Genomic DNA, 25,322 nt, shown 5'->3' on the forward strand with positions numbered 1-25,322 from the left:
GTGTCCAAATATAATTTATATTTGTCATCCTGATTTCCTGGCTGGAAGGGATCAACTCCCATGGAACCAGGTGGAGGCAGCCAGGAGAGCGGAGGCAGCCGGAGAGAGGAGCCAGCGATATGAGGGAACACGGCTGGCAAGGAAGCCCGAGAGGCAGCCCCAAAAATGAATTTGGGGGAGGCACACAGGGAGTGTGGCGAACTTCCTGTGCTTACCGGAGAGCGAGAGAGACCGGGTAGGCACCGTGTTATGCTGTGGAGTGCACGGTGTCCCCGGTGCGGGTGCATAGCCCGGTGCGGTACATTCCAGCTCCTCGTATCGGCCGGGCTAGAGTGGGCATCGAGCCAGGTGCCTGGTCTCCAGTATGTCTCCTTGGGCCGGCGTACATGGCACCAGCCTTACGCATGGTGTCCCCGGTTCGCCAGCACAGACCAGTGCGGCCTATTCCACCTCGACGCACTGGTCGGGCTACGGGGAGCATTCAACCGAGCATTCCTCCTCTCCAGCGCTGCCAGAGCCTCCCATCTGTCCAGAGCTGCTAGAGTCTCCCGTCTGTCCAGAGCTGCTAGAGTCTCCCGTCTGTCCAGAGCTGCTAGAGTCTCCCGTCTGTCCAGAGCTGCTAGAGTCTCCCGTCTGTCCAGAGCTGCTAGAGTCTCCCGTCTGTCCAGAGCTGCTAGAGTCTCCCGTCTGTCCTGAGCTGCTAGAGCCGCCAGTCTGTCCTGAGCCGTCAGTCAGCCAGGAGCTGCCAGAGCCATCAGTCAGCCAGGAGCTGCCAGAGCCGTCAGTCAGCCAGGAGCTGCCAGAGCCGTCAGCCAGCCAGGACCTACCAGAGCCGTCAGTCAGCCAGGAGCTGCCAGAGCCGCCAGCCAGCCAGGAGCTGCCAGCCAGCCAGGATCTGCCAGAGCCGTCAGTCAGCCAGGAGCTGCCAGAGCCGTCAGTCAGCCAGGAGCTGCCAGAGCCGTCAGTCAGCCAGGACCTGCCAGAGCCGTCAGTCAGCCAGGAGCTGCCAGAGCCGCCAGCCAGCCAGGAGCTGCCAGCCAGCCAGGATCTGCCAGAGCCGTCAGTCAGCCAGGAGCTGCCAGAGCCGTCAGTCAGCCAGGAGCTGCCAGAGCCGTCAGCCAGCCAGGACCTACCAGAGCCGTCAGTCAGCCAGGAGCTGCCAGAGCCGCCAGCCAGCCAGGAGCTGCCAGCCAGCCAGGATCTGCCAGAGCCGTCAGTCAGCCAGGAGCTGCCAGAGCCGTCAGTCAGCCAGGAGCTGCCAGAGCCGTCAGCCAGCCAGGACCTACCAGAGCCGTCAGTCAGCCAGGACCTGCCAGAGCCGTCAGTCAGCCAGGACCTGCCAGAGCTGCCAGTCAGCCAGGAGCTGCCAGAGCCGCCAGTCAGCCAGGACCTGCCAGAGCCGCCAGTCAGCCAGGACCTGCCAGAGCCGTCAGTCAGCCAGGACCTGCCAGAGCCGTCAGTCAGCCAGGAGCTGCCAGCCAGCCAGGATCTGCCAGAGCCGTCAGCCAGCCAGGAGCTGCCATAGCCGTCAGTCAGCCAGGAGCTGCCAGAGCCGTCAGTCAGCCAGGAGCTGCCAGAGCCGCCAGTCAGCCAGGACCTGCCAGAGCCGTCAGTCAGCCAGGACCTGCCAGAGCCGTCAGTCAGCCAGGAGCTGCCAGCCAGCCAGGATCTGCCAGAGCCGTCAGCCAGCCAGGAGCTGCCAGAGCCGTCAGTCAGCCAGGAGCTGCCAGAGCCGTCAGTCAGCCAGGAGCTGCCAGAGCCGCCAGTCAGCCAGGACCTGCCAGAGCCGTCAGTCAGCCAGGACCTGCCAGAGCCGTCAGTCAGCCAGGAGCTGCCAGCCAGCCAGGATCTGCCAGAGCCGTCAGCCAGCCAGGAGCTGCCAGAGCCGTCAGTCAGCCAGGAGCTGCCAGAGCCGTCAGTCAGCCAGGAGCTGCCAGAGCCGTCAGTCAGCCAGGAGCTGCCAGAGCCGTCAGCCAGCCAGGACCTACCAGAGCCGTCAGTCAGCCAGGAGCTGCCAGAGCCGCCAGCCAGCCAGGATCTGCCAGAGCCGTCAGTCAGCCAGGATCTGCCAGAGCCGTCAGTCAGCCAGGATCTGCCAGAGCCGTCAGTCAGCCAGGAGCTGCCAGAGCCGTCAGTCAGCCAGGAGCTGTCAGAGCCGTCAGCCAGCCAGGACCTACCAGAGCCGTCAGTCAGCCAGGAGCTGCCAGAGCCGCCAGCCAGCCAGGAGCTGCCAGCCAGCCAGGATCTGCCAGAGCCGTCAGTCAGCCAGGAGCTGCCAGAGCCGTCAGTCAGCCAGGAGCTGCCAGAGCCGTCAGTCAGCCAGGACCTGCCAGAGCCGTCAGTCAGCCAGGACCTGCCAGAGCTGCCAGTCAGCCAGGAGCTGCCAGAGCCGCCAGCCAGGAGCTGCCAGAGCCGCCAGCCAGGATCTGCCAGAGCTGTCAGTCAGCCAGGCGATGCCAGAATCACCAGCCAGCCAGGATCTGCCAGAGCCGCCAGCCAGCCAGGATCTGCCAGAGCCGCCAGCCAGCCAGGAGCTGCCGGAGTCTCCCGCCTGTCCGGCGCTGCCGGAATCCCCCATCCATTCGGGACAAGTGTCTAGGGTTCCCAGTCCAAGGTCAGTGGCGACGGTCGCCGCTTTAAAGAGACCACGGAGGCGGGCGAAGAGGCGCACCAGAACTTTGGTGAAGTGGGGTCCACGTCCTGCGCCAGAACTGCCACCGTGGACAGACACCCACCCAGACCCTCCCCTATAGGTTCAGGTTTTGCGGCCGGAGTCCACACCTTGGAGGGGGGTACTGTCACGTTCTGACCTTTATTTTCCTTTGTTTTGTCTTTGTTTAGTCTGGTCAGGGCGTGAGTTGGGGTGGGCAGTCTATGTTTTGTGTTTCTATGTTTGGTTTCTGTTTCGGCCTAGTATGGTTCTCAATCAGAGGCAGGTGTCGTTAGTTGTTTCTGATTGAGAATCATACTTAGGTAGCCTGGGTTTCACTGTTGGTTTGTGGGTGTTTGTTTCCGTGTTTGTCGCCACACGGTACTGTTTCAGTTTGTTCACGTTTATTGTTTTTGTATTTTAGTGTTCAGTTTTTGTCTTTAAAATAAACATAATGAACACTTATCACGCCGCATCTTGGTCTGATCCTTACTCCTCTTCAGATGAAATCTGCCGTTACAGACAGTACCTGTGAAGACGATCTAGGTGCTGCTGTAACCCCTCTTTAGTGGGAGACAGCAGTACCAGGTCATTTGCGTACAGCAGACACTTGATTTCAGTGTTGTGTAGGGTGATACCAGGTGCTGCCGATTCTTCTAATGTTTTTGCCAATTCATTAATGTAGATGTTAAATAGTGTTGGACTTATTGAACAGCCCTGTTTCACTCCCCGTCCCCCGAGAGAAGAAGTCTGCTTGCTTGTTGTCAATTTTAACCGCACATTTGTTTTTAGTGTACATTGATTTAATAAAATCATATGTTTTCTCTCCAATATCACTTTCTATTAGTTTATAAAAAAGTCCTTTGTACCAAATTGAATCAAATGCTTTCTTGAAATCTACAAATCACGAGTAGATTTTGCCTTTGTTTTGGTTTACTTGTTTATCAATTTAGAGTGTGGAGGGTGGAAATGTGGTCTGTATGATAATATTTTAGAAATCCAATCTGACTTCTGCTCAGGACGTTGTGTTCTTCAAGGAAATGATGGAGTCTACTATTTATAATACTGCAGAGAATTTTCCCCAAGTTGCTGTTAACGCAAATTCCTCTGTAATTATTTGGGTCAAATTGGTCTCCATTTTTATATCAATCCCTGGTTCAAAATATCAGGGAAAATACCTGCAGTGAGGATAATGTTGAAGAGTTGGAGTATAGCCAATTTGAATTTGTGGTCTGTATATTTGATCATTTCATTTAAAATACCATCAGCACCACAGGCCTTTTGGGGTTGGAGAGTACATAGTTTTTCCAATAATTCTTCTTCTGTAATTGGAGTATCCACAGGATTCTGATAGTCTTTGACTGCTGATTCAAGGATTTGTCATTTTTCTTGTATATCTTTTTGTCCTGGGCTCTTTGTTAAATTGCCGTAGAGGTTTCCAAAGTGATTTCTCCACATATCCCCATTTTGGATAGCCAATTCCTCATGATGAGGTTTGTTTAATTTATTCCAATTCTCCCAGAAGTGGTTTAATTCTATGGATTCCTCAACTCCATCCATCTGATTTCTAATGTTCTGTTCCTTTGTTCTCAGGGTGTGTTTGTATTGCTTCAGTGTTTCCCCATATTGGGTGTGTTTGTATTGCTTCAGTGTTTCTCCATATTGGGTGTGTTTGTATTGCTTCAGTGTTTCTCCATATTGGGTGTGTTTGTATTGCTTCAGTGTTTCCCCATATAGGGTGTGTTTGCATTGCTTCAGTGTTTCCCCATATAGGGTGTGTTTGTATTGCTTCAGTGTTTCCCCATATAGGGTGTGTTTGTATTGCTTCAGTGTTTCCCCATATAGGGTGTGTTTGCATTGCTTCAGTGTTTCCCCATATAGGGTGTGTTTGTATTGCTTCAGTGTTTCCCCATATAGGGTGTGTTTGCATTGCTTCAGTGTTTCCCCATATTGGGTGTGTTTGTATTGCTTCAGTGTTTCCCCATATTGGGTGTGTTTGTATTGCTTCAGTGTTTCTCCATATTGGGTGTGTTTGTATTGCTTCAGTGTTTCCCCATATTGGGTGTGTTTGTATTGGTTCAGTGTTTCTCCATATTGGGTGTGTTTGTATTGCTTCAGTGTTTCCCCATATAGGGTGTGTTTGTATTGCTTCAGTGTTTCTCCATATTGAAGGCCTATATTTTTGTTGTCTGATTCTCTGTGTTGTTTGATTAGATATATTTCGCAATGACTTTCTTAGATTTTTGCAATCATTATCAAACCATCTTTCATTATCTGTTATTTCTGGTTTGTTCTTAAGCTTCTTTAGATTAGCCAAGGAGGCTAATTTGTCAAATATAAAGTTTATGTTCCAAATGGCCAAATTTACACCTTCGTTGCTGAAGGAGAATGTTAAGGCTAAAAAGTTGTCCAGGAGAGATTGTATTTTTTGTCTACTAATTGCTTTTTGGTAGATGTCTGTACTGTTTGCACTCCATCTATAGGCCTGTTTAGTACCATGTCATTTATTGGGCCGTGATGCTTCATGGTTGGGTTGGGCTGACTGTGTTAGTGGGCTGACTGTGAAGACTCCAAGAGAGGTGTTAGTGGGCTGACTGTGTTAGTGGGCTGACTGTGTTAGTGGGCTGACTGTGAAGACTCCAAGAGAGGTGTTAGTGGGCTGACTGTGAAGACTCCAAGAGAGGTGTTAGTGGGCTGACTGTGTTAGTGGGCTGACTGTGTTAGTGGGCTGACTGTGTTAGTGGGCTGACTGTGAAGACTCCAAGAGAGGTGTTAGTGGGCTGATTGTGAAGGCTCTGAGAGAGGTGTTAGTGGGCTGACTGTAAAGACTCTGAGAGAGGTGTTAGTGGGCTGACTGTGAAGAATCTGAGAGAGGTGTTAGTGGGCTGACTGTGAAGACTATGAGAGAGGTGTTAGTGGGCTGACTGTGAAGGCTCTGAGAGAGGTGTTAGTGGGCTGACTGTGAAGACTCTGAGAGAGGTGTTAGTGGGCTGACTGTGAAGAATCTGAGAGAGGTGTTAGTGGGCTGACTGTGAAGACTCTGAGAGAGGTGTTAGTGGGCTGACTGTGAAGAATCTGAGAGAGGTGTTAGTGGGCTGACTGTGAAGACTCTGAGAGAGGTGTTAGTGGGCTGACTGTGAAGACTCTGAGAGAGGTGTTAGTGGGCTGACTGTGAAGGCTCCAAGAGAGGTGTTAGTGGGCTGATTGTGAAGGCTCTGAGAGAGGTGTTAGTGGGCTGACTGTAAAGACTCTGAGAGAGGTGTTAGTGGGCTGACTGTGTTAGTGGGCTGACTGTGAAGACTCCAAGAGAGGTGTTAGTGGGCTGATTGTGAAGGCTCTGAGAGAGGTGTTAGTGGGCTGACTGTAAAGACTCTGAGAGAGGTGTTAGTGGGCTGACTGTGAAGAATCTGAGAGAGGTGTTAGTGGGCTGACTGTGAAGACTCTGAGAGAGGTGTTAGTGGGCTGACTGTGAAGGCTCTGAGAGAGGTGTTAGTGGGCTGACTGTGAAGACTCTGAGAGAGGTGTTAGTGGGCTGACTGTGAAGGCTCTGAGAGGTGTTAGTGGGCTGACTGTGAAGACTCTGAGAGAGGTGTTAGTGGGCTGACTGTGAAGGCTCTGAGAGAGGTGTTAGTGGGCTGACTGTGAAGACTCTGAGAGAGGAGTTAGTGGGCTGACTGTGAAGGCTCTGAGAGAGGTGTTAGTGGGCTGACTGTGAAGACTCTGAGAGAGGTGTTAGTGGGCTGACTGTGAAGGCTCTGAGAGGTGTTAGTGGGCTGACTGTGAAGACTCTGAGAGAGGTGTTAGTGGGCTGACTGTGAAGACTCCGAGAGAGGTGTTAGTGGGCTGACTGTGAAGGCTCTGAGAGGTGTTAGTGGGCTGACTGTGAAGACTCTGAGAGAGGTGTTAGTGGGCTGACTGTGAAGAATCTGAGAGAGGTGTTAGTGGTCAGGGCGTGACAGTTGTTGATCCATCCTCAGTTTTAACTGTTTTAAAGTCACCATTGGTCTCATAGTGAAATCCCTGAGCGGTTTCCTTCCTCTCCGGCAACTGAGTTAGGAAGGACGCCTTTATCTTTGTAGTGACTGGGTGTATTGATACACCATCCAAAGTGTAATGAATACCTTCACCGTGTTCAAAGGGATATTCAATGTCTGCTCTTTTTTTTGACCCATCTACCAATAGATGCTCTTTGTGAGCCATTGGAAAACCTCCCTGGTCTTTGTGGTTGAATCTGTGTTTGAAATTCACTGCTTGACTGAGGGACCTTACAGATAATTGTATATGTGGGGTACAGAGATGAGGTAGTCATTCAAAAATCATGTTAAACATTAATATTGCACACAGAGTGACTCCATGCAACTTATTATGTGACTTGTTAAATGTTTACTCATGAACTTATTTAGATTTGCCATAACAAAGGGTTTGAATACATATTAACTCAAGACATTTCAGCTTTACATTTTTTAAATTAATTGTAAAAAACAAATAAAACAAAATATAAACGTAATTCCACTTTGTCATTATAGGGTATTAACATGTTAAATCCATTATGGGGTATATACATGTTAAATTCATTATGGGGTATATAATACATGTTAAATTCATTATAGGGTATATACATGTTAAATTCATTATAGGGTATATACATGTTAAATTCATTATAGGGTATATACATGTTAAATTCATTATAGGGTATATACATGTTAAATTCATTATAGGGTATATACATGTTAAATTCATTATGGGGTATGTAATTCATTATAGGGTATTGTGTGTAGAGGCCAGTGACACAACATCTCAACGTAATCCATGTTAAATTCATTATGGGGTATTTAATTCATGTTAAATTCATTATGGGGTATTTAATCCATGTTAAATTCATTATGGGGTATTTAATTCATTATGGGGTATTTAATCCATTATGGGGTATTTAATCCATGTTAAATTCATTATGGGGTATTTAATCCATGTTAAATTCATTATGGGGTATTTCATCCATGTTAAATTCATTATGGGGTATTTAATCCATGTTAAATTCATTGTGGGGTATGTAATCCATGTTCAATTCATTATGGGATATTTAATCCATGTTAAATTCATTGTGGGGTATTTAATCCATGTTAAATTCATTGTGGGGTATTTAATCCATGTTAAATTCATTATGGGGTATTTAATCCATGTTAAATTCATTGTGGGGTATTTAATCCATGTTAAATTCATTATGGGGTATTTAATCCATGTTAAATTCATTGTGGGGTATTTAATCCATGTTAAATTCATTGTGGGGTATTTAATCCATGTTAAATTCATTATGGGGTATTTAATCCATGTTAAATTCATTATGGGGTATGTAATCCATGTTAAATTCATTATGGGGTATGTAAACCATGTTACATTCAGGCTGTAACACAACAACATGTGGAAGAAGTCAAGGGGTATGAAAACTTTCTGAAGGCCACTGTAATTTAGCTACAGTGGCCAACTAACTTTTGGTGGAATAATTAATAATTGTTTGTGCTGCACTGGTTAGCTGGTTAGCTGGTTAGCTGGTTAGCAGCATCCCTTTAGTTTCTGTTAAGTATAGTGGGATGTCAAATGGATTGTCTCATCAAAGAATGTCCACATTATTTACAGATTTATGTATTAGCGTTGACTAATTCAGAATGCCCTTACAAAACAATATTGACTAATTCAGACTGCCTTTACAAAACAATATTGACTAATTCAGACTGCCCCTACAAAACAATATTGACTAATTCAGACTGCCTTTACAAAACAATATTGCAGCGAGAGTGCAGTATAACTACAGTATTCTGCAATTACTGTGTCCAAAATATTCCACTCAACTGCAGTTACTGCATGTTTATTTTTGAAAGGGTGTTTTAGTCATAAACAACAGTCCTAGAGATCTGTCAACGCTGTGTTACATCACTAGAGATCTGTCAACGCTGTGTTACATTATTAGAGATCTGTCAACGCTGTGTTACATCACTAGAGATCTGTCAACGCTGTGTTACATCACTAGAGATCTGTCAACGTTGTGTTACATCACTAGAGATCTGTCAACGCTGTGTTACATTACTAGAGATCTGTCAATGCTGTGTTACATCACTAGAGATCTGTCAACGTTGTGTTACATCACTAGAGATCTGTCAACGCTGTGTTACATCACTAGAGATCTGTCAACGCTGTGTTACATCACTAGAGATCTGTCAACGCTGTGTTACATTATTAGAGATCTGTCAACGCTGTGTTACATTACTAGAGATCTGTCAACGCTGTGTTACATTACTAGAGATCTGTCAACGCTGTGTTACATCACTAGAGATCTGTCAATGCTGTGTTACATTACATGATATCTGTCAACGCTGTGTTACATTACTAGAGATCTGTCAACGCTGTTACATTACTAGAGATCTGTCAACGCTGTGTTACATTACTAGATATCTGTCAACGCTGTGTTACATTACATGAGATCTGTCAACGCTGTGTTACATTACTAGAGATCTGTCAACGCTGTGTTACAATACTAGAGATCTGTCAACGCTGTGTCACTAGAGATCCACCGCCTCTTGCTCCTCCTCTTGCTCCTCCTCTCGCTCCTCCTCTTGCTCCGCCTCTTGCTCCTCCTATCGTCTTTCACCGCACCAAGAATATAGTCCCAGTATTTGTTTAATAAACAAAATACAGACTCTTTTTCCTTGCGTTTCTTTCTGACCCTCAGAGAGACCCCAACCAGTTTAGACAGGAGTCTTTCACAAACCAAAAGACTGGAAACCAAAAGTCTCTCTCTCTGTCTCTCTCTCTGTCTCTGTCTCTCTCTCTGTCTCTGTCTCTGTCTCTCTCTCTCTCTGTCTCTGTCTCTCTCTCTGTCTCTGTCTCTCTCTCTCTCTCTCTCTCTCTCTCTCTCTCTCTCTCTCTCTCTCTCTCTCTCTCTCTCTCTCTCTCTCAGCTCCCTAACATGTTTGGTAATCTGCGTTCTACATTCATTGCTCTGATGATTGGCTCCTATGCCTCCTCTGCTGTCACCTTCCCTGGAGTCAAGGTAACACACACAGGCACGTTTACACACACACGCACCAAAAGTATCTGAAACATCTTTAAGAAACTGTAATGTAGTTGATCATCTTTGTTGTTGTGTCTTAGGTGATCTATGACCTTGGTGTGACCTTCATCACCATCATGGTTGTCTGGGCAGCCTGTTCCGGCCTCGTCTTCTTTAACTGCTTCTTCAACTGGCCTCTGGAACCCTTCCCTGGCCCAGAGGACATGGACTACAGGTGCACACCGCACACATCTAGTTTCCGCCATGTTAAAGGTCATAGGTCAAGCTCCGGGTCAGATCAGGAATGTTTAACTGTACGAACAACAAGCTGTATTACTCTGTTACATGAACCTCCTCTCTGTTACATGAACCCCTCTCTGTTACATGAACCCCTCTCTGTTACATGAACCCCTCTCTGTTACTGTGTTACATGAACCCATCTCTGTTACATGAACCCCTCTCTGTTACATGAACCCCTCTCTGTTACTGTGTTACATGAACCCCTCTCTGTTACATGAACCCCACTCTGTTACATGAACCCCTCTCTGTTACATGAACCCCTCTCTGTTACATGAACCCCACTCTGTTACATGAACCCCTCTCTGTTACATGAACCCCACTCTGTTACTGTGTTACATGAACCCCTCTCTGTTAAATGAACCCCTCTCTGTTACATGAACCCCTCTCTGTTACATGAACCCATCTCTGTTACATGAACCCCTCTCTGTTACTGTGTTACATGAACCCCTCTCTGTTACATGAACCCCTCTCTGTTACATGAACCCCTCTCTGTTACTGTGTTACATGTACCCCTCTCTGTTACATGAACCCCACTCTGTTACATGAACCCCTCTCTGTTACATGAACCCCACTCTGTTACTGTGTTACATGAACCCCTCTCTGTTACATGAACCCCTCTCTGTTACATGAACCCCTCTCTGTTACTGTGTTACATGAACCCCTCTCTGTTACATGAACCCCTCTCTGTTACATGAACCCCTCTCTGGTACATGAACCCCTCTCTGTTACTGTGTTACATGAACCCCTCTCTGTTACATGAACCCCTCTCTGTTACATGAATCCCTCTCTGTTACTGTGTTACATGAACCCCTCTCTGTTACATGAACCCCACTCTGTTACATGAACCCCACTCTGTTACATGAACCCCTCTCTGTTACACGAACCCCACTCTGTTACTGTGTTACATGAACCCCTCTCTGTTACATGAACCCCTCTCTGTTACATGAACCCCTCTGTTACATGAACCCATCTCTGTTACATGAACCCCTCTCTGTTACATGAACCCCTCTCTGTTACATGAACCCCTCTCTGTTACTGTGTTACATGTACCCCTCTCTGTTACATTAACCCCACTCTGTTACATGAACCCCTCTCTGTTACATGAACCCCACTCTGTTACTGTGTTACATGTACCCCTCTCTGTTACATGAACCCCTCTCTGTTACATGAACCCCTCTCTGTTACTGTGTTACATGAACCCCTCTCTGTTACATGAACCCCTCTCTGGTACATGAACCCCTCTCTGGTACATGAACCCCTCTCTGTTACTGTGTTACATGAACCCCTCTCTGTTACATGAATCCCTCTCTGTTACTGTGTTACATGAACCCCTCTCTGTTACATGAACCCCACTCTGTTACATGAACCCCTCTCTGTTACATGAACCCCTCTCTGTTACATGAACCCCACTCTGTTACTGTGTTACATGAACCCCTCTCTGTTACATGAACCCCTCTCTGTTACATGAACCCCTCTCTGTTACTGTGTTACATGAACCCCTCTCTGTTACTGTGTTACATGAACCCCTCTCTGTTACTGTGTTACATGAACCCCTCTCTGTTACTGTGTTACATGAACCCCTCTCTGTTACATGAACCCCACTCTGTTACATGAACCCCTCTCTGTTACATGAACCCCTCTCTGTTACATGAACCCCTCTCTGTTACATGAACCCCACTCTGTTACATGAACCCCTCTCTGTTACATGAACCCCTCTCTGTTACATGAACCCCTCTCTGTTACTGTGTTACATGAACCCCTCTCTGTTACTGTGTTACATGAACCCCTCTCTGTTAGATGAACCCCTCTCTGTTACTGTGTTACATGAACCCCTCTCTGTTACATGAACCCCTCTCTGTTACTGTGTTACATGAACCCCTCTCTGTTACTGTGTTACATGAACCCCTCTCTGTTACTGTGTTACATGATCCCCTCTCTGTTACTGTGTTACATGAACCCCTCTCTGTTACTGTGTTACGTGAACCCCTCTCTCTCTCTCTCTCTCTCTCTCTCTCTCTCTCACCACCTCCCCCTCATCCTTTCTCCCTCCCTTCTCCCTGTCCCCCTCTTCCTCCCTAGTGTGAAGGTAAAATTCAGTTGGCTGGGTTTTGACCACAAGATCACAGGGAAGCAGTTTTACCATCAGGTGACCAAGGTGGGGAAGCGTCTGAGTGTGGGCAACAGTCTGAAGCAGAGAGAGCTGGCCACTAAGGAAGGACACAGACTCTGTCTCTCAACCATGGACCTGGAGGTCAGCAGAAAACCCAAGGAGGAATGTAAGGACACAACGTTCAGACAACATTCACTAAAGATTCATACAACATTACACAATGTTCTGACAACTCAACAAACTTCATTCAACTTCCTGTCAACATTACGCAACAATATAACACATATACTTGCTATATAACACAGTATACATACAGCACATTGAACAAAGAAGATATGCTCACCCCAATTATCACCTGTGTAACTATTGACATAAGCTCAGAATCAATTGTGTTTCAAACATGGTCCTGTTTAATCGATTACTGTGCTGATCGATGGACAGGTCATTACCTCCGTCAAAATAACATTCAAGTTAGATGGCGACGCAAAAAATAATGAACATTTACAATAGGCCTATTTACAAAACAAACAAAAGTGGATTTCAAATGGATTTAATTGTCTTTATTTTTTACCCAAAATAATTTGTACTGTCAAATTGGAAGACAAATTCTAACATTTGAAGATAACAAAAACTATAAATATACATATATATAGTCATTGCTTAAGTATTCAGCCCCTTGGTTGAGGGAAGCCTAAATTAGTTCAGGTGTTCTTATTTGTGCTCTCATTACATACAGGACCACCATTTACACAGATGACTTCAGCCATGTGAAAAACAATCCATAGCAAAATATAGCTTTTGGAATCATCTCTTCCCCCCCCCCCCTCTCTCTCTCCTTCCGAACCCTTTCTCTCTTGCAGCCCAGTCATTCATGCAGAGCATCAGCAGCCCTCTCTTCATCCTCTCTCTGGTCACCATGTCCATCACTCAGCTCCGTCTCATCTTCTACATGGGAGCCATGAACAACATCCTGGAGGCCCTCAGCGATGGAGACCTCAACACTGGTGGGTACTGCTGCTAGGGCTCGGTGAGCCATGAACAACATCCTGGAGACCTCAACACTGGTGGGTACTGTTGCTAGGGCTGGGTGAGCCATGAACAACATCCTGGAGACCTCAACACTGGTGGGTACTGCTGCTAGGGCTGGGTGAGCCATGAACAACATCCTGGAGACCTCAACACTGGTGGGTACTGCTGCTAGGGCTGGGTGAGCCATGAACAACATCCTGGAGACCTCAACACTGGTGGGTACTGCTGCTAGGGCTGGGTGAGCCATGAACAACATCCTGGAGACCTCAACACTGGTGGTTACTGCTGCTAGGGCTGGGTGAGCCATGAACAACATCCTGGAGACCTCAACACTGGTGGGTACTGTTGCTAGGGCTGGGTGAGCCATGAACAACATCCTGGAGACCTCAACACTGGTGGGTACTGCTGCTAGGGCTGGGTGAGCCATGAACAACAACCTGGAGACCTCAACACTGGTGGGTACTGCTGCTAGGGCTGGGTGAGCCATGAACAACATCCTGGAGACCTCAACACTGGTGGGTACTGCTGCTAGGGCTGGGTGAGCCATGAACAACATCCTGGAGACCTCAACACTGGTGGGTACTGCTGCTAGGGCTGGGTGAGCCATGAACAACATCCTGGAGACCTCAACACTGGTGGGTACTGCTGCTAGGGCTGGGTGAGCCATGAACAACATCCTGGAGACCTCAACACTGGTGGGTACTGCTGCTAGGGCTGGGTGAGCCACGAACAACATCCTGGAGACCTCAACACTGGTGGGTACTGCTGCTAGGGCTGGGTGAGCCACGAACAACAACCTGGAGACCTCAACACTGGTGGGTACTGCTGCTAGGGCTGGGTGAGCCACGAACAACAACCTGTGTGGATGTCACAGTTGGAGTCAATTCCTACTTCAATTCTTAACTACAAAACCTCATTTTATATTTTTCCTTAACAGTTCAACAACAATTAAATTCCATGTCAAATTCCAAATCTCAGTCAATTCAAAACCACAATTCCTAATGTAATATTCTGCCATAACAATCCCATAATTAAGTTTCCTCTCTAGACCAATTCCCTGAATGTTACTTCATGTCACTTCTTTCAACTCAAGCCAACTACTGCCACTCACGGCAAATTTCCAAATGCCAACTTTACCTTATAACGAACTAAATAAAGGGTGTCCATATACTTTTGGCCATGTCTGTCCTAATGAAACAATAACACTAAAGGTAGACTCTCTAATAATGTTTATTAATTATTAATTAATTCAGGAGTTACATTACATTATTTTAATAATTTCGTAAGGCACTGTAAATGAACACTCAGTGGCGTAAGAACCAGTGTTACTAAGCAGAGGTGAGTGTGATTTGTGTCATTTGTACTCTGGGTAGAGTAAAACACTGACTCAAAACCACGCCCATCATTATCATATTTCCCAGCATGCTCTATGGCTTTTTTTATAAATCTTTATTTCAATATCTGTGTTTTTTTGCATGTATATTGATTGGGTGATTTTTCAAAGATAATTAGCATCTGTTTTTGTCTATACTAATCTAATCTGTGGGTCGCTGGATTTACTGAGATGGTTGTTCCAGTTTACATGGTTCCAATAGCCGCCAAGGTAAAACATCTGATGTGCCCTCGCGGCACTTCACCCTAATGTCCTCCAGGGGCGCTGTACTACTATGGCTCTTTAAAACAACATGTTTCACGTTGTGTGTAGAAGACATGTATTTTTCCAAGGCTGGAAGTAAGCCACACAACATGTTGTATTCTGTAGCTCAGTTGGTAGCTCATGGCTCTTACAACTCTAAGATAGTGGGTTTGATTCCCAATACCAGCCTTGTGTAAAATACATGTTTGACTGTAAGTTTCTTTGCATGGAAACATCAATAAGACTGGTTAAGGACACCAATCTGTAATTTGGTTGAACAATCCCTTTAATTGGACCAGAACAACCTAACCTTAAAACATTACAAAAATAATGCATATACATTAATGTATCGTGTTTACATGATCTGATTGGTTTAAAACACAGTTTGCATTCAAATTCAAGGCCAAATGCTTTACATCCAGTAAGGAATTTGCACAATTATAATGAAATTCAAAGTTTAAAATTCCATTCCAATTATGTTTTTATTTTCAATTCCAGGTTCAATTCCAATTCAGACAGTGTAAATTCCAATGACATTTTTTGAAGATTGCTGTCCCTGAGCTAACCCAGTCCAGTCCTTGGGCTGTCCCTGAGCTAACCCAGTCCAGTCCTTGGACTGTCCCTGAGCTAACCCAGTCCAGTCCTTGGGCTGTCCCTGAGCTAACCCAGTCCAGTCCTTGGACTGTCCCTGAGCTAACCCAGTCCAGTCCTTGGGCTGTCCCTGAGCTAACCCAGTCCAGTCCTTGGGCTGTCCCTGAGCTAACCCGGTCCAGTCCTTGGGCTGTCCCTGAGCTAACCCAGTCCTGTCCTTGGGCTGTCCCTGAGCTAACCCAGTCCAGTCCTTGGACTGTCCCTGAGCTAACCCAGTCCAGTCCTTGGACTGTCCCTGAGCTAACCCAGTCCAGTCCTTGGACTGTCCCTGAGCTAACCCAGTCCAGTCCTTGGGCTGTCCCTGAGCTAACCCAGTCCAGTCCTTGGGCTGTCCCTGAGCTAACCCGGTCCAGTCCTTGGGCTGTCCCTGAGCTAACCCAGTCCAGTCCTTGGACTGTCCCTGAGCTAACCCAGTCCAGTCCTTGGGCTGTCCCTGAGCTAACCCAGTCCAGTCCTTGGACTGTCCCTGAGCTAACCCAGTCCAGTCCTTGGGCTGTCCCTGAGCTAACCCAGTCCAGTCCTTGAACTGTCCCTGAGCTAACCCAGTCCAGTCCTTGGACTGTCCCTGAGCTAACCCAGTCCAGTCCTTGGACTGTCCCTGCCCTGAGCTAACCCAGTCCAGTCCTTGGGCTGTCCCTGAGCTAACCCAGTCCAGTCCTTGGGCTGTCCCTGAGCTAACCCAGTCCAGTCCTTGGGCTGTCCCTGAGCTAACCCAGTCCAGTCCTTGGGCTGTCCCTGAGCTAACCCAGTCCAGTCCTTGGACTGTCCCTGAGCTAACCCAGTCCAGTCCTTGGGCTGTCCCTGAGCTAACCCAGTCCAGTCCTTGGACTGTCCCTGAGCTAACCCAGTCCAGTCCTTGGGCTGTCCCTGAGCTAACCCAGTACAGTCCTTGGACTGTCCCTTCCCTGAGCTAACCCAGTCCAGTCCTTGGGCTGTCCCTGCTCTGAGCTAACCCAGTCCAGTCCTTGGGCTGTCCCTGAGCTAACCCAGTCCAGTCCTTGGACTGTCCCTGAGCTAACCCAGTCCAGTCCTTGGGCTGTCCCTGAGCTAACCCGGTCCAGTCCTTGGACTGTCCCTGAGCTAACCCAGTCCAGTCCTTGGGCTGTCCCTGAGCTAACCCAGTACAGTCCTTGGACTGTCCCTTCGCTGAGCTAACCCAGTCCAGTCCTTGGGCTGTCCCTGCTCTGAGCTAACCCAGTCCAGTCCTTGGGCTGTCCCTGCTCTGAGCTAACCCAGTCCAGTCCTTGGGCTGTCCCTGAGCTAACCCAGTCCAGTCCTTGGGCTGTCCCTGCTCTGAGCTAACCCAGACCAGTCCTTGGACTGTCCCTGAGCTAACCCAGTCCAGTCCTTGGACTGTCCCTGAGCTAACCCAGTCCAGTCCTTGGGCTGTCCCTGAGCTAACCCAGTCCAGTCCTTGGGCTGTCCCTGAGCTAACCCAGTCCAGTCCTTGGGCTGTCCATGAGCTAACCCAGTCCAGTCCTTGGGCTGTCCCTGAGCTAACCCAGTCCAGTCCTTGGGCTGTCCCTGAGCTAACCCAGTCCAGTCCTTGGACTGTCCCTGCTCTGAGCTAACCCAGTCCAGTCCTTGGACTGTCCCTGAGCTAACCCAGTCCAGTCCTTGGGCTGTCCCTGAGCTAACCCAGTCCAGTCCTTGGGCTGTCCCTGAGCTAACCCAGTCCAGTCCTTGGACTGTTCCTGAGCTAACCCAGTCCAGTCCTTGGGCTGTCCATGAGCTAACCCAGTCCAGTCCTTGGGCTGTCCCTGAGCTAACCCAGTCCAGTCCTTGGGCTGTCCCTGAGCTAACCCAGTCCAGTCCTTGGGCTGTCCATGAGCTAACCCAGTCCAGTCCTTGGGCTGTCCCTGAGCTAACCCAGTCCAGTCCTTGGGCTGTCCCTGAGCTAACCCAGTCCAGTCCTTGGGCTGTCCCTGAGCTAACCCAGTCCAGTCCTTGGGCTGTCCCTGAGCTAACCCAGTCCAGTCCTTGGGCTGTCCCTGAGCTAACCCAGTCCAGTCCTTGGGCTGTCCCTGAGCTAACCCAGTCCAGTCCTTGGGCTGTCCCTGAGCTAACCCAGTCCAGTCCTTGGACTGTCCCTGAGCTAACCCAGTCCAGTCCTTGGGCTGTCCCTGAGCTAACCCAGTCCAGTCCTTGGGCTGTCCCTGAGCTAACCCAGTCCAGTCCTTGGGCGGTCCCTGCCCTGAGCTAACCCAGTCCAGTCCTTGGGCTGTCCCTGAGCTAACCCAGTCCAGTCCTTGGGCTGTCCCTGAGCTAACCCAGTCCAGTCCTTGGGCTGTCCCTGAGCTAACCCAGTCCAGTCCTTGGGCTGTCCCTGAGCTAACCCAGTCCAGTCCTTGGGCTGTCCCTGAGCTAACCCAGTCCAGTCCTTGGGCTGTCCATGAGCTAACCCAGTCCAGTCCTTGGGCTGTCCCTGAGCTAACCCAGTCCAGTCCTTGGACTGTCCATGAGCTAACCCAGTCCAGTCCTTGGGCGGTCCCTGCCCTGAGCTAACCCAGTCCAGTCCTTGGGCTGTCCCTGAGCTAACCCAGTCCAGTCCTTGGGCTGTCCCTGAGCTAACCCAGTCCAGTCCTTGGGCTGTCCATGAGCTAACCCAGTCCAGTCCTTGGGCTGTCCCTGAGCTAACCCAGTCCAGTCCTTGGGCGGTCCCTGCCCTGAGCTAACCCAGTCCAGTCCTTGGGCTGTCCCTGAGCTAACCCAGTCCAGTCCTTGGGCTGTCCCTGAGCTAACCCAGTCCAGTCCTTGGGCTGTCCCTGAGCTAACCCAGTCCAGTCCTTGGGCTGTCCCTGAGCTAACCCAGTCCAGTCCTTGGGCTGTCCCTGAGCTAACCCAGTCCAGTCCTTGGGCTGTCCCTGAGCTAACCCAGTCCAGTCCTTGGGCTGTCCCTGAGCTAACCCAGTCCAGTCCTTGGGCTGTCCCTGAGCTAACCCAGTCCAGTCCTTGGGCTGTCCCTGAGCTAACCCAGTCTAACTGAATATTAAACAACCGCTGTGTATTATTAACATGGACAAGTTATTTATTACAAGGTCTATTAACTCTCTCTGCTTATTCTTCTGTACTCCCCACACCTTCCCTCCTCCCTCCTCCTCCACACCTTCCCTCCTCCTCCCTCCTCCTCCACACCTTCCCTCCTCCTCACCCCTTCCTTCCCTCCTCCCTCTCTCCCTTCCTCCCTCCTCCCTCCTCCTCCACACCTTCCCTCCTCCCTCCTCCTCCACACCTTCCCTCCTCCTCCACCCCTTCCCTCCTCCCTCTCTCCCTTCCTCCCTCCTCCCTCCTCCTCCACACCTTCCCTCCTCCCTCCTCCTCCACACCTTCCCTCCTCCCTCCCTCCTCCACCCCTTCCCTCCTCCTCCACCCCTTCCCTCCTCCCTCCTCCTCCACACCTTCCCTCCTCCCTCCTCCTCCACACCTTCCCTCCTCCCTCCTCCTCCACACCTTCCCTCCTCCCTCCCTCCTCCACCCCTTCCCTCCTCCTCCACCCCTTCCCTCCTCCCTCCCTCCTCCACACCTTCCATCCTCCTCCACACCTTCCCTCCTCCCTCTCTCCCTTCCTCCCTCCTCCTTCCCTCTCTCCCTCCCTCCCTCCCTCCTCCTCCACCCCTTCCCTCCTCCCTCCTTCCCCCTCCTCCCTCATTTCCTCCCTCCCTCCTTCTCCCTTCCCTCCTACCTCCCTCCCTCCTCCACACCTCCCATCTCTCCTCCTCCATCCTTCCCTCCCCCTCCTCCCTCTCTACCCCTTCTTCACCCCTCCCCCTCCTCCCTCTGCCCTCCGCTCCAATCTCCTCCTCCATCCTCCCCCCTCCCCTCCCCTCCTCAATATACAGTCAGTCTGTACTCCTCTATCTTCGGCATGCTGCAGCTACTGTGTCTGATGACGACTCCTGTGATTGGTCAGATTATGGACTGGAAGTTGAAGGACTGTGAAGATGAAGAGGAGGAGAAGGAACCAGCCAGCAAGTAAGACACTATGTCATCTATACCCTAACCCCTACACCCCTACACACTAGTCCATAGCCCCCCTAGCCCCTACCTCCCTACGGCTAGCTCCTAGCAAATAAACCCTAACTCCTGGCCCCTCTACTCAAGCCTCTACACCCTAGCCAAGTGAAGTCACTAGCAAGTAGCCCTTACCTTCTATGGTTACGGGTTAGTTCCTAGGGGTTAAGGGTTAGTTCCTAGGGGCTAGGGGTTAGGGGTTAGTTCCTAGGGGCTAGGGGTTAGGGGTTAGTTCCTAGGGGCTAGGGGTTAGTTCCTAGGGGCTAGGGGTTAGTTCCTAGGGGTTAGTTCCTAGGGGTTAGTGCCTAGGGGTTAGTGCCAAGGGGTCAGTTCCTAGGGGCTAGGGGTTAGTTCCTAGGGGCTAGGGGTTAGTTCCTAGGGGCTAGGGGTTAGTTCCTAGGGGCTAGTTCCTAGGGGTTAGTTCCTAGGGGTTAGTTCCTAGGGGTTAGTTCCTAGGGGTAAATTCCTAGGGGTTAGTTCCTAGTGGTTAGTTCCTAGGGGTTAGTTCCTAGGGGTTAGTTCCTAGAGGCTAGGGTTTAGTTCCAAGGGGCTAGGGGTTAGTTCCTAGTGGTTAGTTCCTAGGGCTATCTGGAGATGAATGTACTGACTATGACTGGTCCACCTAGCTATCTGAAGATGAATGTACTGACTATGACTGGTCCACCTAGCTATCTGAAGATGAATGTACTGACTATGACTGGTCCACCTAGCTATCTGAAGATGAATGTACTGACTATGACTGGTCCACCTAGCTATCTGGAGATGATTGTACTGACTATGACTGGTCCACCTAGCTATCTGGAGATGAATGCACTAATGGAAGCTGTTCTGGATAAGGTTAGGTTGGGAATAGGTTCTGACTTCCTCTAGTTTCCCCTCTCATCCCCTTCACCTCCACTCTTATGTCCCCTCTCATATCCCCTCCCTCTCCCCCCCAGGGATCAGCCCAAGCGCAGAGACAGACAGATCCAGAAGGTGACCAATGCCATGCGAGCATTCATCCTGACCAACGTCCTATTGGTGGGATTTGGCATCACCTGCCTGGTGCCCAACCTCCCTCTGCAGGTGAGTGCTCCGTCCAACTGTCACGCCTCCTCACCACCTTTTGGCCAATGAGCAGCAGTTTTCCAGGACCAGTGTCAGTGACAGCTGATATAGGAATGAGAAGAGAGCAGTGCTCTGTCTCCTCCTATAGGCCTTACAGTGGAACTACAGCTAGACATGGCCTGTTCTCCCTGTAGTGGGCAGTATCAGCTTCTAGACAATACATCCCAGGGCTCTCCAACCCTGTTCCTGGAGATCTACTCTCCTGTAGGTTTTAACTCCAACCCTGTTCCTGGAGAGATACCCTCCTGTAGGTTTTAACTCCAACCCTGTTCCTGGAGAGAGACCCTCCTTTAGGTTTTCATTCCAACCCTGTTCCTGGAGAGAGACCCTCCTGTAGGTTTTAACTCCAACCCTGTTCCTGGAGAGAGACCCTCCTGTAGGTTTTAACTCCAACCCTGTTCCTGGAGAGAGACCCTCCTGTAGGTTTTCATTCCAACCCTGTTCCTGGAGAGAGACCCTCCTGTAGGTTTTCATTCCAACCCTGTTCCTGGAGAGAGACCCTCCTGTAGGTTTTCATTCCAACCCTGTTCCTGGAGAGAGACCCTCCTGTAGGTTTTCATTCCAACCCTGTTCCTGGAGAGAGACCCTCCTGTAGGTTTTCATTCCAACCCTGTTCCTGGAGAGAGACCCTCCTGTAGGTTTTCATTCCAACCCTGTTCCTGGAGAGATATCCTCCTGTAGGTTTTCATTCCAACCCTGTTCCTGGAGAGAGACCCTCCTGTAGGTTTTCATTCCAACCCTGTTCCTGGAGAGAGACCCTCCTGTAGGTTTTCATTCCGACCCTGTTCCTGGAGAGAGACCCTCCTGTAGGTTTTCATTCCAACCCTGTTCCTGGAGAGAGACCCTCCTGTAGGTTTTCCTTCCAACCCTGTTCCTGGAGAGAGACCCTCCTGTAGGTTTTTATAATAACGAATTAATTAGTTATAAATAATTAATTATTAACTAACTGATTATAATAACTAACTGGTTGATAAGTTGAAGGTTAGTTACATCTAGGGTTGGAGTGAAAACCTACAGGAGGCACAGGAGGTTGGTGACTCCTTAATTGGGGAGGACGGGCTTAGCGGTATTGGCTGAAGCAGAATAAGTGGATGGGTGTCAAATACATGATGGTTTCCATGGTTTCCATGTGTTTAATACCATTCCATTCGCTCCTTTCCATCCATTATTATGAGCCGTCCTCCCCTCAGCAGCCTCCACTGACAGGAGGGTAGCTCTCCAGGAACAGGGTGGGAGAGCCCTGTCCTACACCCTAGCCCCTATACCCTAGCCCCTACACCCTAGCCCCTACACCCTATACCCTACACCCTAGTCCCTACACCCTAGTCCCTACACCCTAGTCCCTACACCCTAGCCTCTACACCCTAGCCTCTTTACCCTAGCCCCTATACCCTAGCCCCTATACCCTACACCCTAGCCCCTACGCCATAGCCGTTATACCCTAGCCCCTACACCCTAGCCCCTACGCCATAGCCGTTATACCCTAGCCCCTACACCCTAGCCCCTACACCCTAGCCCCTACACCCTATATCCTAGCCCCTACACCCTAGCCCCTATACCCTAGCCCCTACACCCTAGCCCCTATACCCTAGCCCCTATATCCTAGCCCCTATACCCTAGCCCCTACTCCCTGGACACCCCTGTATCCATTTTGGCTACCAGACTGACTGTCGTCTGATTTATTCCTTCTCTTCTCAGATCTTGTCATTTGTCCTCCACACTGTTGTGAGAGGGTTCATCCACTCTGCTACCGGAGGTCTCTATGCTGCTGTGTGAGTACTTCTATAATCCACTCTGCTACCGGAGGTCTCTATGCTGCTGTGTGAGTATTTCTATAATCCACTCTGCTACCGGAGGTCTCTATGCTGCTGTGTGAGTACTTCTATAATCCACTCTGCTACCGGAGGTCTCTATGCTGCTGTGTGAGTACTTCTATAATCCACTCTGCTACCAGAGGTCTCTATGCTGCTGTGTGAGTACTTCTATAATCCACTCTGCTACCGGAGGTCTCTATGCTGCTGTGTGAGTACTTCTATAATCCACTCTGCTACCGGAGGTCTCTATGCTGCTGTGTGAGTACTTCTATAATCCACTCTGCTACCGGAGGTCTCTATGCTGCTGTGTGAGTACTTCTATAATCCACTCTGCTACCGGAGGTCTCTATGCTGCTGTGTGAGTACTTCTATAATCCACTCTGTTACCGGAGGTCTCTATGCTGCTGTGTGAGTACTTCTATAATCCCCTCTGCTACCGGAGGTCTCTATGCTGCTGTGTGAGTACTTCTATAATCCACTCTGTTACCGGAGGTCTCTATGCTGCTGTGTGAGTACTTCTATAATCCACTCTGCTACCGGAGGTCTCTATGCTGTTGTGTGAGTACTTCTATAATCCACTCTGCTACCGGAGGTCTCTATGCTGCTGTGTGAGTACTTCTATATTCCACTGTGCTACCGGAGGTCTCTATGCTGCTGTGTGAGTACTTCTATAATCCACTCTGCTACCGGAGGTCTCTATGCTGCTGTGTGAGTACTTCTATAATCCACTCTGTTACCGGAGGTCTCTATGCTGCTGTGTGAGTACTTCTATAATCCACTCTGCTACCGGAGGTCTCTATGCTGCTGTGTGAGTACTTCTATAATCCACTCTGTTACCGGAGGTCTCTATGCTGCTGTGTGAGTACTTCTATAATCCACTCTGTTACCGGAGGTCTCTATGCTGCTGTGTGAGTACTTCTATAATCCACGCTGCTACCGGAGGTCTCTATGCTGCTGTGTGAGTACTTCTATAATCCACTCTGTTACCGGAGGTCTCTATGCTGCTGTGTGAGTACTTCTATAATCCACTCTGCTACCGGAGGTCTCTATGCTGTTGTGTGAGTACTTCTATAATCCACTCTGCTACTGGAGGTCTCTATGCTGCTGTGTGAGTACTTCTATATTCCACTCTGCTACCGGAGGTCTCTATGCTGCTGTGTGAGTACTTCTATAATCCACTCTGCTACCGGAGGTCTCTATGCTGCTGTGTGAGTACTTCTATAATCCACTCTGTTACCGGAGGTCTCTATGCTGCTGTGTGAGTACTTCTATAATCCACTCTGCTACCGGAGGTCTCTATGCTGCTGTGTGAGTACTTCTATAATCCACTCTGCTACCGGAGGTCTCTATGCTGCTGTGTGAGTACTTCTATAATCCACTCTGTTACCGGAGGTCTCTATGCTGCTGTGTGAGTACTTCTATAATCCACTCTGTTACCGGAGGTCTCTGTGCTGCTGTGTGAGTACTTCTATAATGTCACACAGGGTGTGTGTGTGTGTGTGTGTGTGTGTGTATATTGATGTTGTTTTCTGTATCTCTCTAGGTACCCGTCGTCTCAGTTTGGCAGTCTGACGGGGATGCAGTCTCTGGTGTCTGCTCTGTTTGCTCTGTTCCAGCAGCCGCTCTTCATGGCCATGATGGGCCCTCTGAAGGGAGACCCACTCTGGGTGAATGTAGGCCTGTTGGGGGTCAGTATGCTGGGCTTCCTGCTGCCTCTGTACCTGGTGTGTTTCAGACGCACGCTGCACCGACGGATACAGGACAGAGACCAGGACTCCAAGATATACCTCAAGAACCACGGGTCTGGCAAACCTGAAGGCCTCCTCTAGAGGAAGGAGTATGAGGGGGAGGAGAGAGGGAGGAGAGAGGGGAGGAGAGGGTGGAGAGAGGGGAGAGGGAGAGACAGAGACCAGGACTCCAAGATATACCTCAAGATCTGGCAAACCTGAAGGCCTCAAATAGAGTAAGGAGTATGAGGGGGAGGAGAGAGGGAGGAGAGGTAGGGGGAGGAGAGGTAGGGGGAGGAGAGGTAAGGGGAGGTAGGGGGGAGAGGGGGAGGAGAGGTAGGGGGGAGAGGGGGAGGAAAGGTAGGGGGAGGAGAGAGGGAGAGGGGGAGGAGAGGTAGGGGGAGGAGAGGTAGGGGGGAGGAGAGGGAGAGAGGGGGAGGAGAGGGAGAGAGGGAAAGAGAGAGGGAAAGAGAGAGGGAAAGAGAGAGGGAGAAGAGGGAGAGGGGGAAGAGAGGGAGAGGGGGGAGGAGGGGGGGGAGGGGAGGGAGAGAGAGGAAGGAGTAAGAGAAGGAGAGGGAGAGGGGGGAGGAGAGGGAGAGGGGGAGGGAGAGGTGGGGAGTAGAGGGAGAGGGGGAGAAGGAGAGAGAGAGAGAGAGACTCTATGTCCTTCCTCTCCTCCTCTTCCCTAACCTCACAGCATTTCACAGGGTTTTGTTTGTTGAACAGACAAGTCTCTTCTGTTCTGTCATCCCACTTTTATACTGCTGTCTGGTGATATTGCAGATGGATATTTATGTGTGGGTGTTGTTGTAAACATATAGATGGATATTTATCTGTGGGTGTTGTTGTAAACATATAGATGGATATTTATGTGTGGGTGTTGTTGTAAACATATAGATGGATATTTATGTGTGGGTGTTGTTGTAAACATATAGATGGATATTTATCTGTGGGTGTTGTTGTAAATGATAGTCACACAGTTGTTGACAGACATAAAGGTGGTGGAACTGATAGTTGTATTGATACATGGTAAATAATTGATGACTAGTGATTTATAATTGTTTAGAATGATGGTATCGGTCTGGAGTACAGGGAGAGGAATTCAGCACTTTAAACCCCTGGCTCCTGATCTCTGGCCCCTGACCTCTTAGCCCCTGACCTCTGGCCCCCTGACCTCTGGCCCCTGACCTCTAGCCTCTGACCTCTAGCCCCTGATCTTTATCCCCTGACCTCTAGTCCCTG

General features: G+C 49.5%; 1 protein-coding gene across 1 annotated transcript; it reads left to right on the top strand.

Annotated features, from left to right (window-relative positions):
- Nucleotides 1-9,530: 9,530 nt before the first annotated feature.
- LOC109883812 (large neutral amino acids transporter small subunit 4-like) lies at nt 9,531-24,360 on the top strand (the record flags this gene model as incomplete). Its single annotated transcript, XM_031809611.1, has 8 exons — nt 9,531-9,695; nt 9,797-9,930; nt 12,075-12,271; nt 12,966-13,109; nt 19,261-19,393; nt 20,371-20,497; nt 22,238-22,311; nt 23,897-24,360. Coding segments are annotated over 8 exons (1,260 nt in total), but the record flags the coding sequence as incomplete, so codon positions are not given.
- Nucleotides 24,361-25,322: the final 962 nt, after the last annotated feature.

Source organism: Oncorhynchus kisutch, linkage group LG29 (assembly GCF_002021735.2).
Source record: "Oncorhynchus kisutch isolate 150728-3 linkage group LG29, Okis_V2, whole genome shotgun sequence".
Lineage (NCBI taxonomy): Eukaryota > Metazoa > Chordata > Actinopteri > Salmoniformes > Salmonidae > Oncorhynchus > Oncorhynchus kisutch.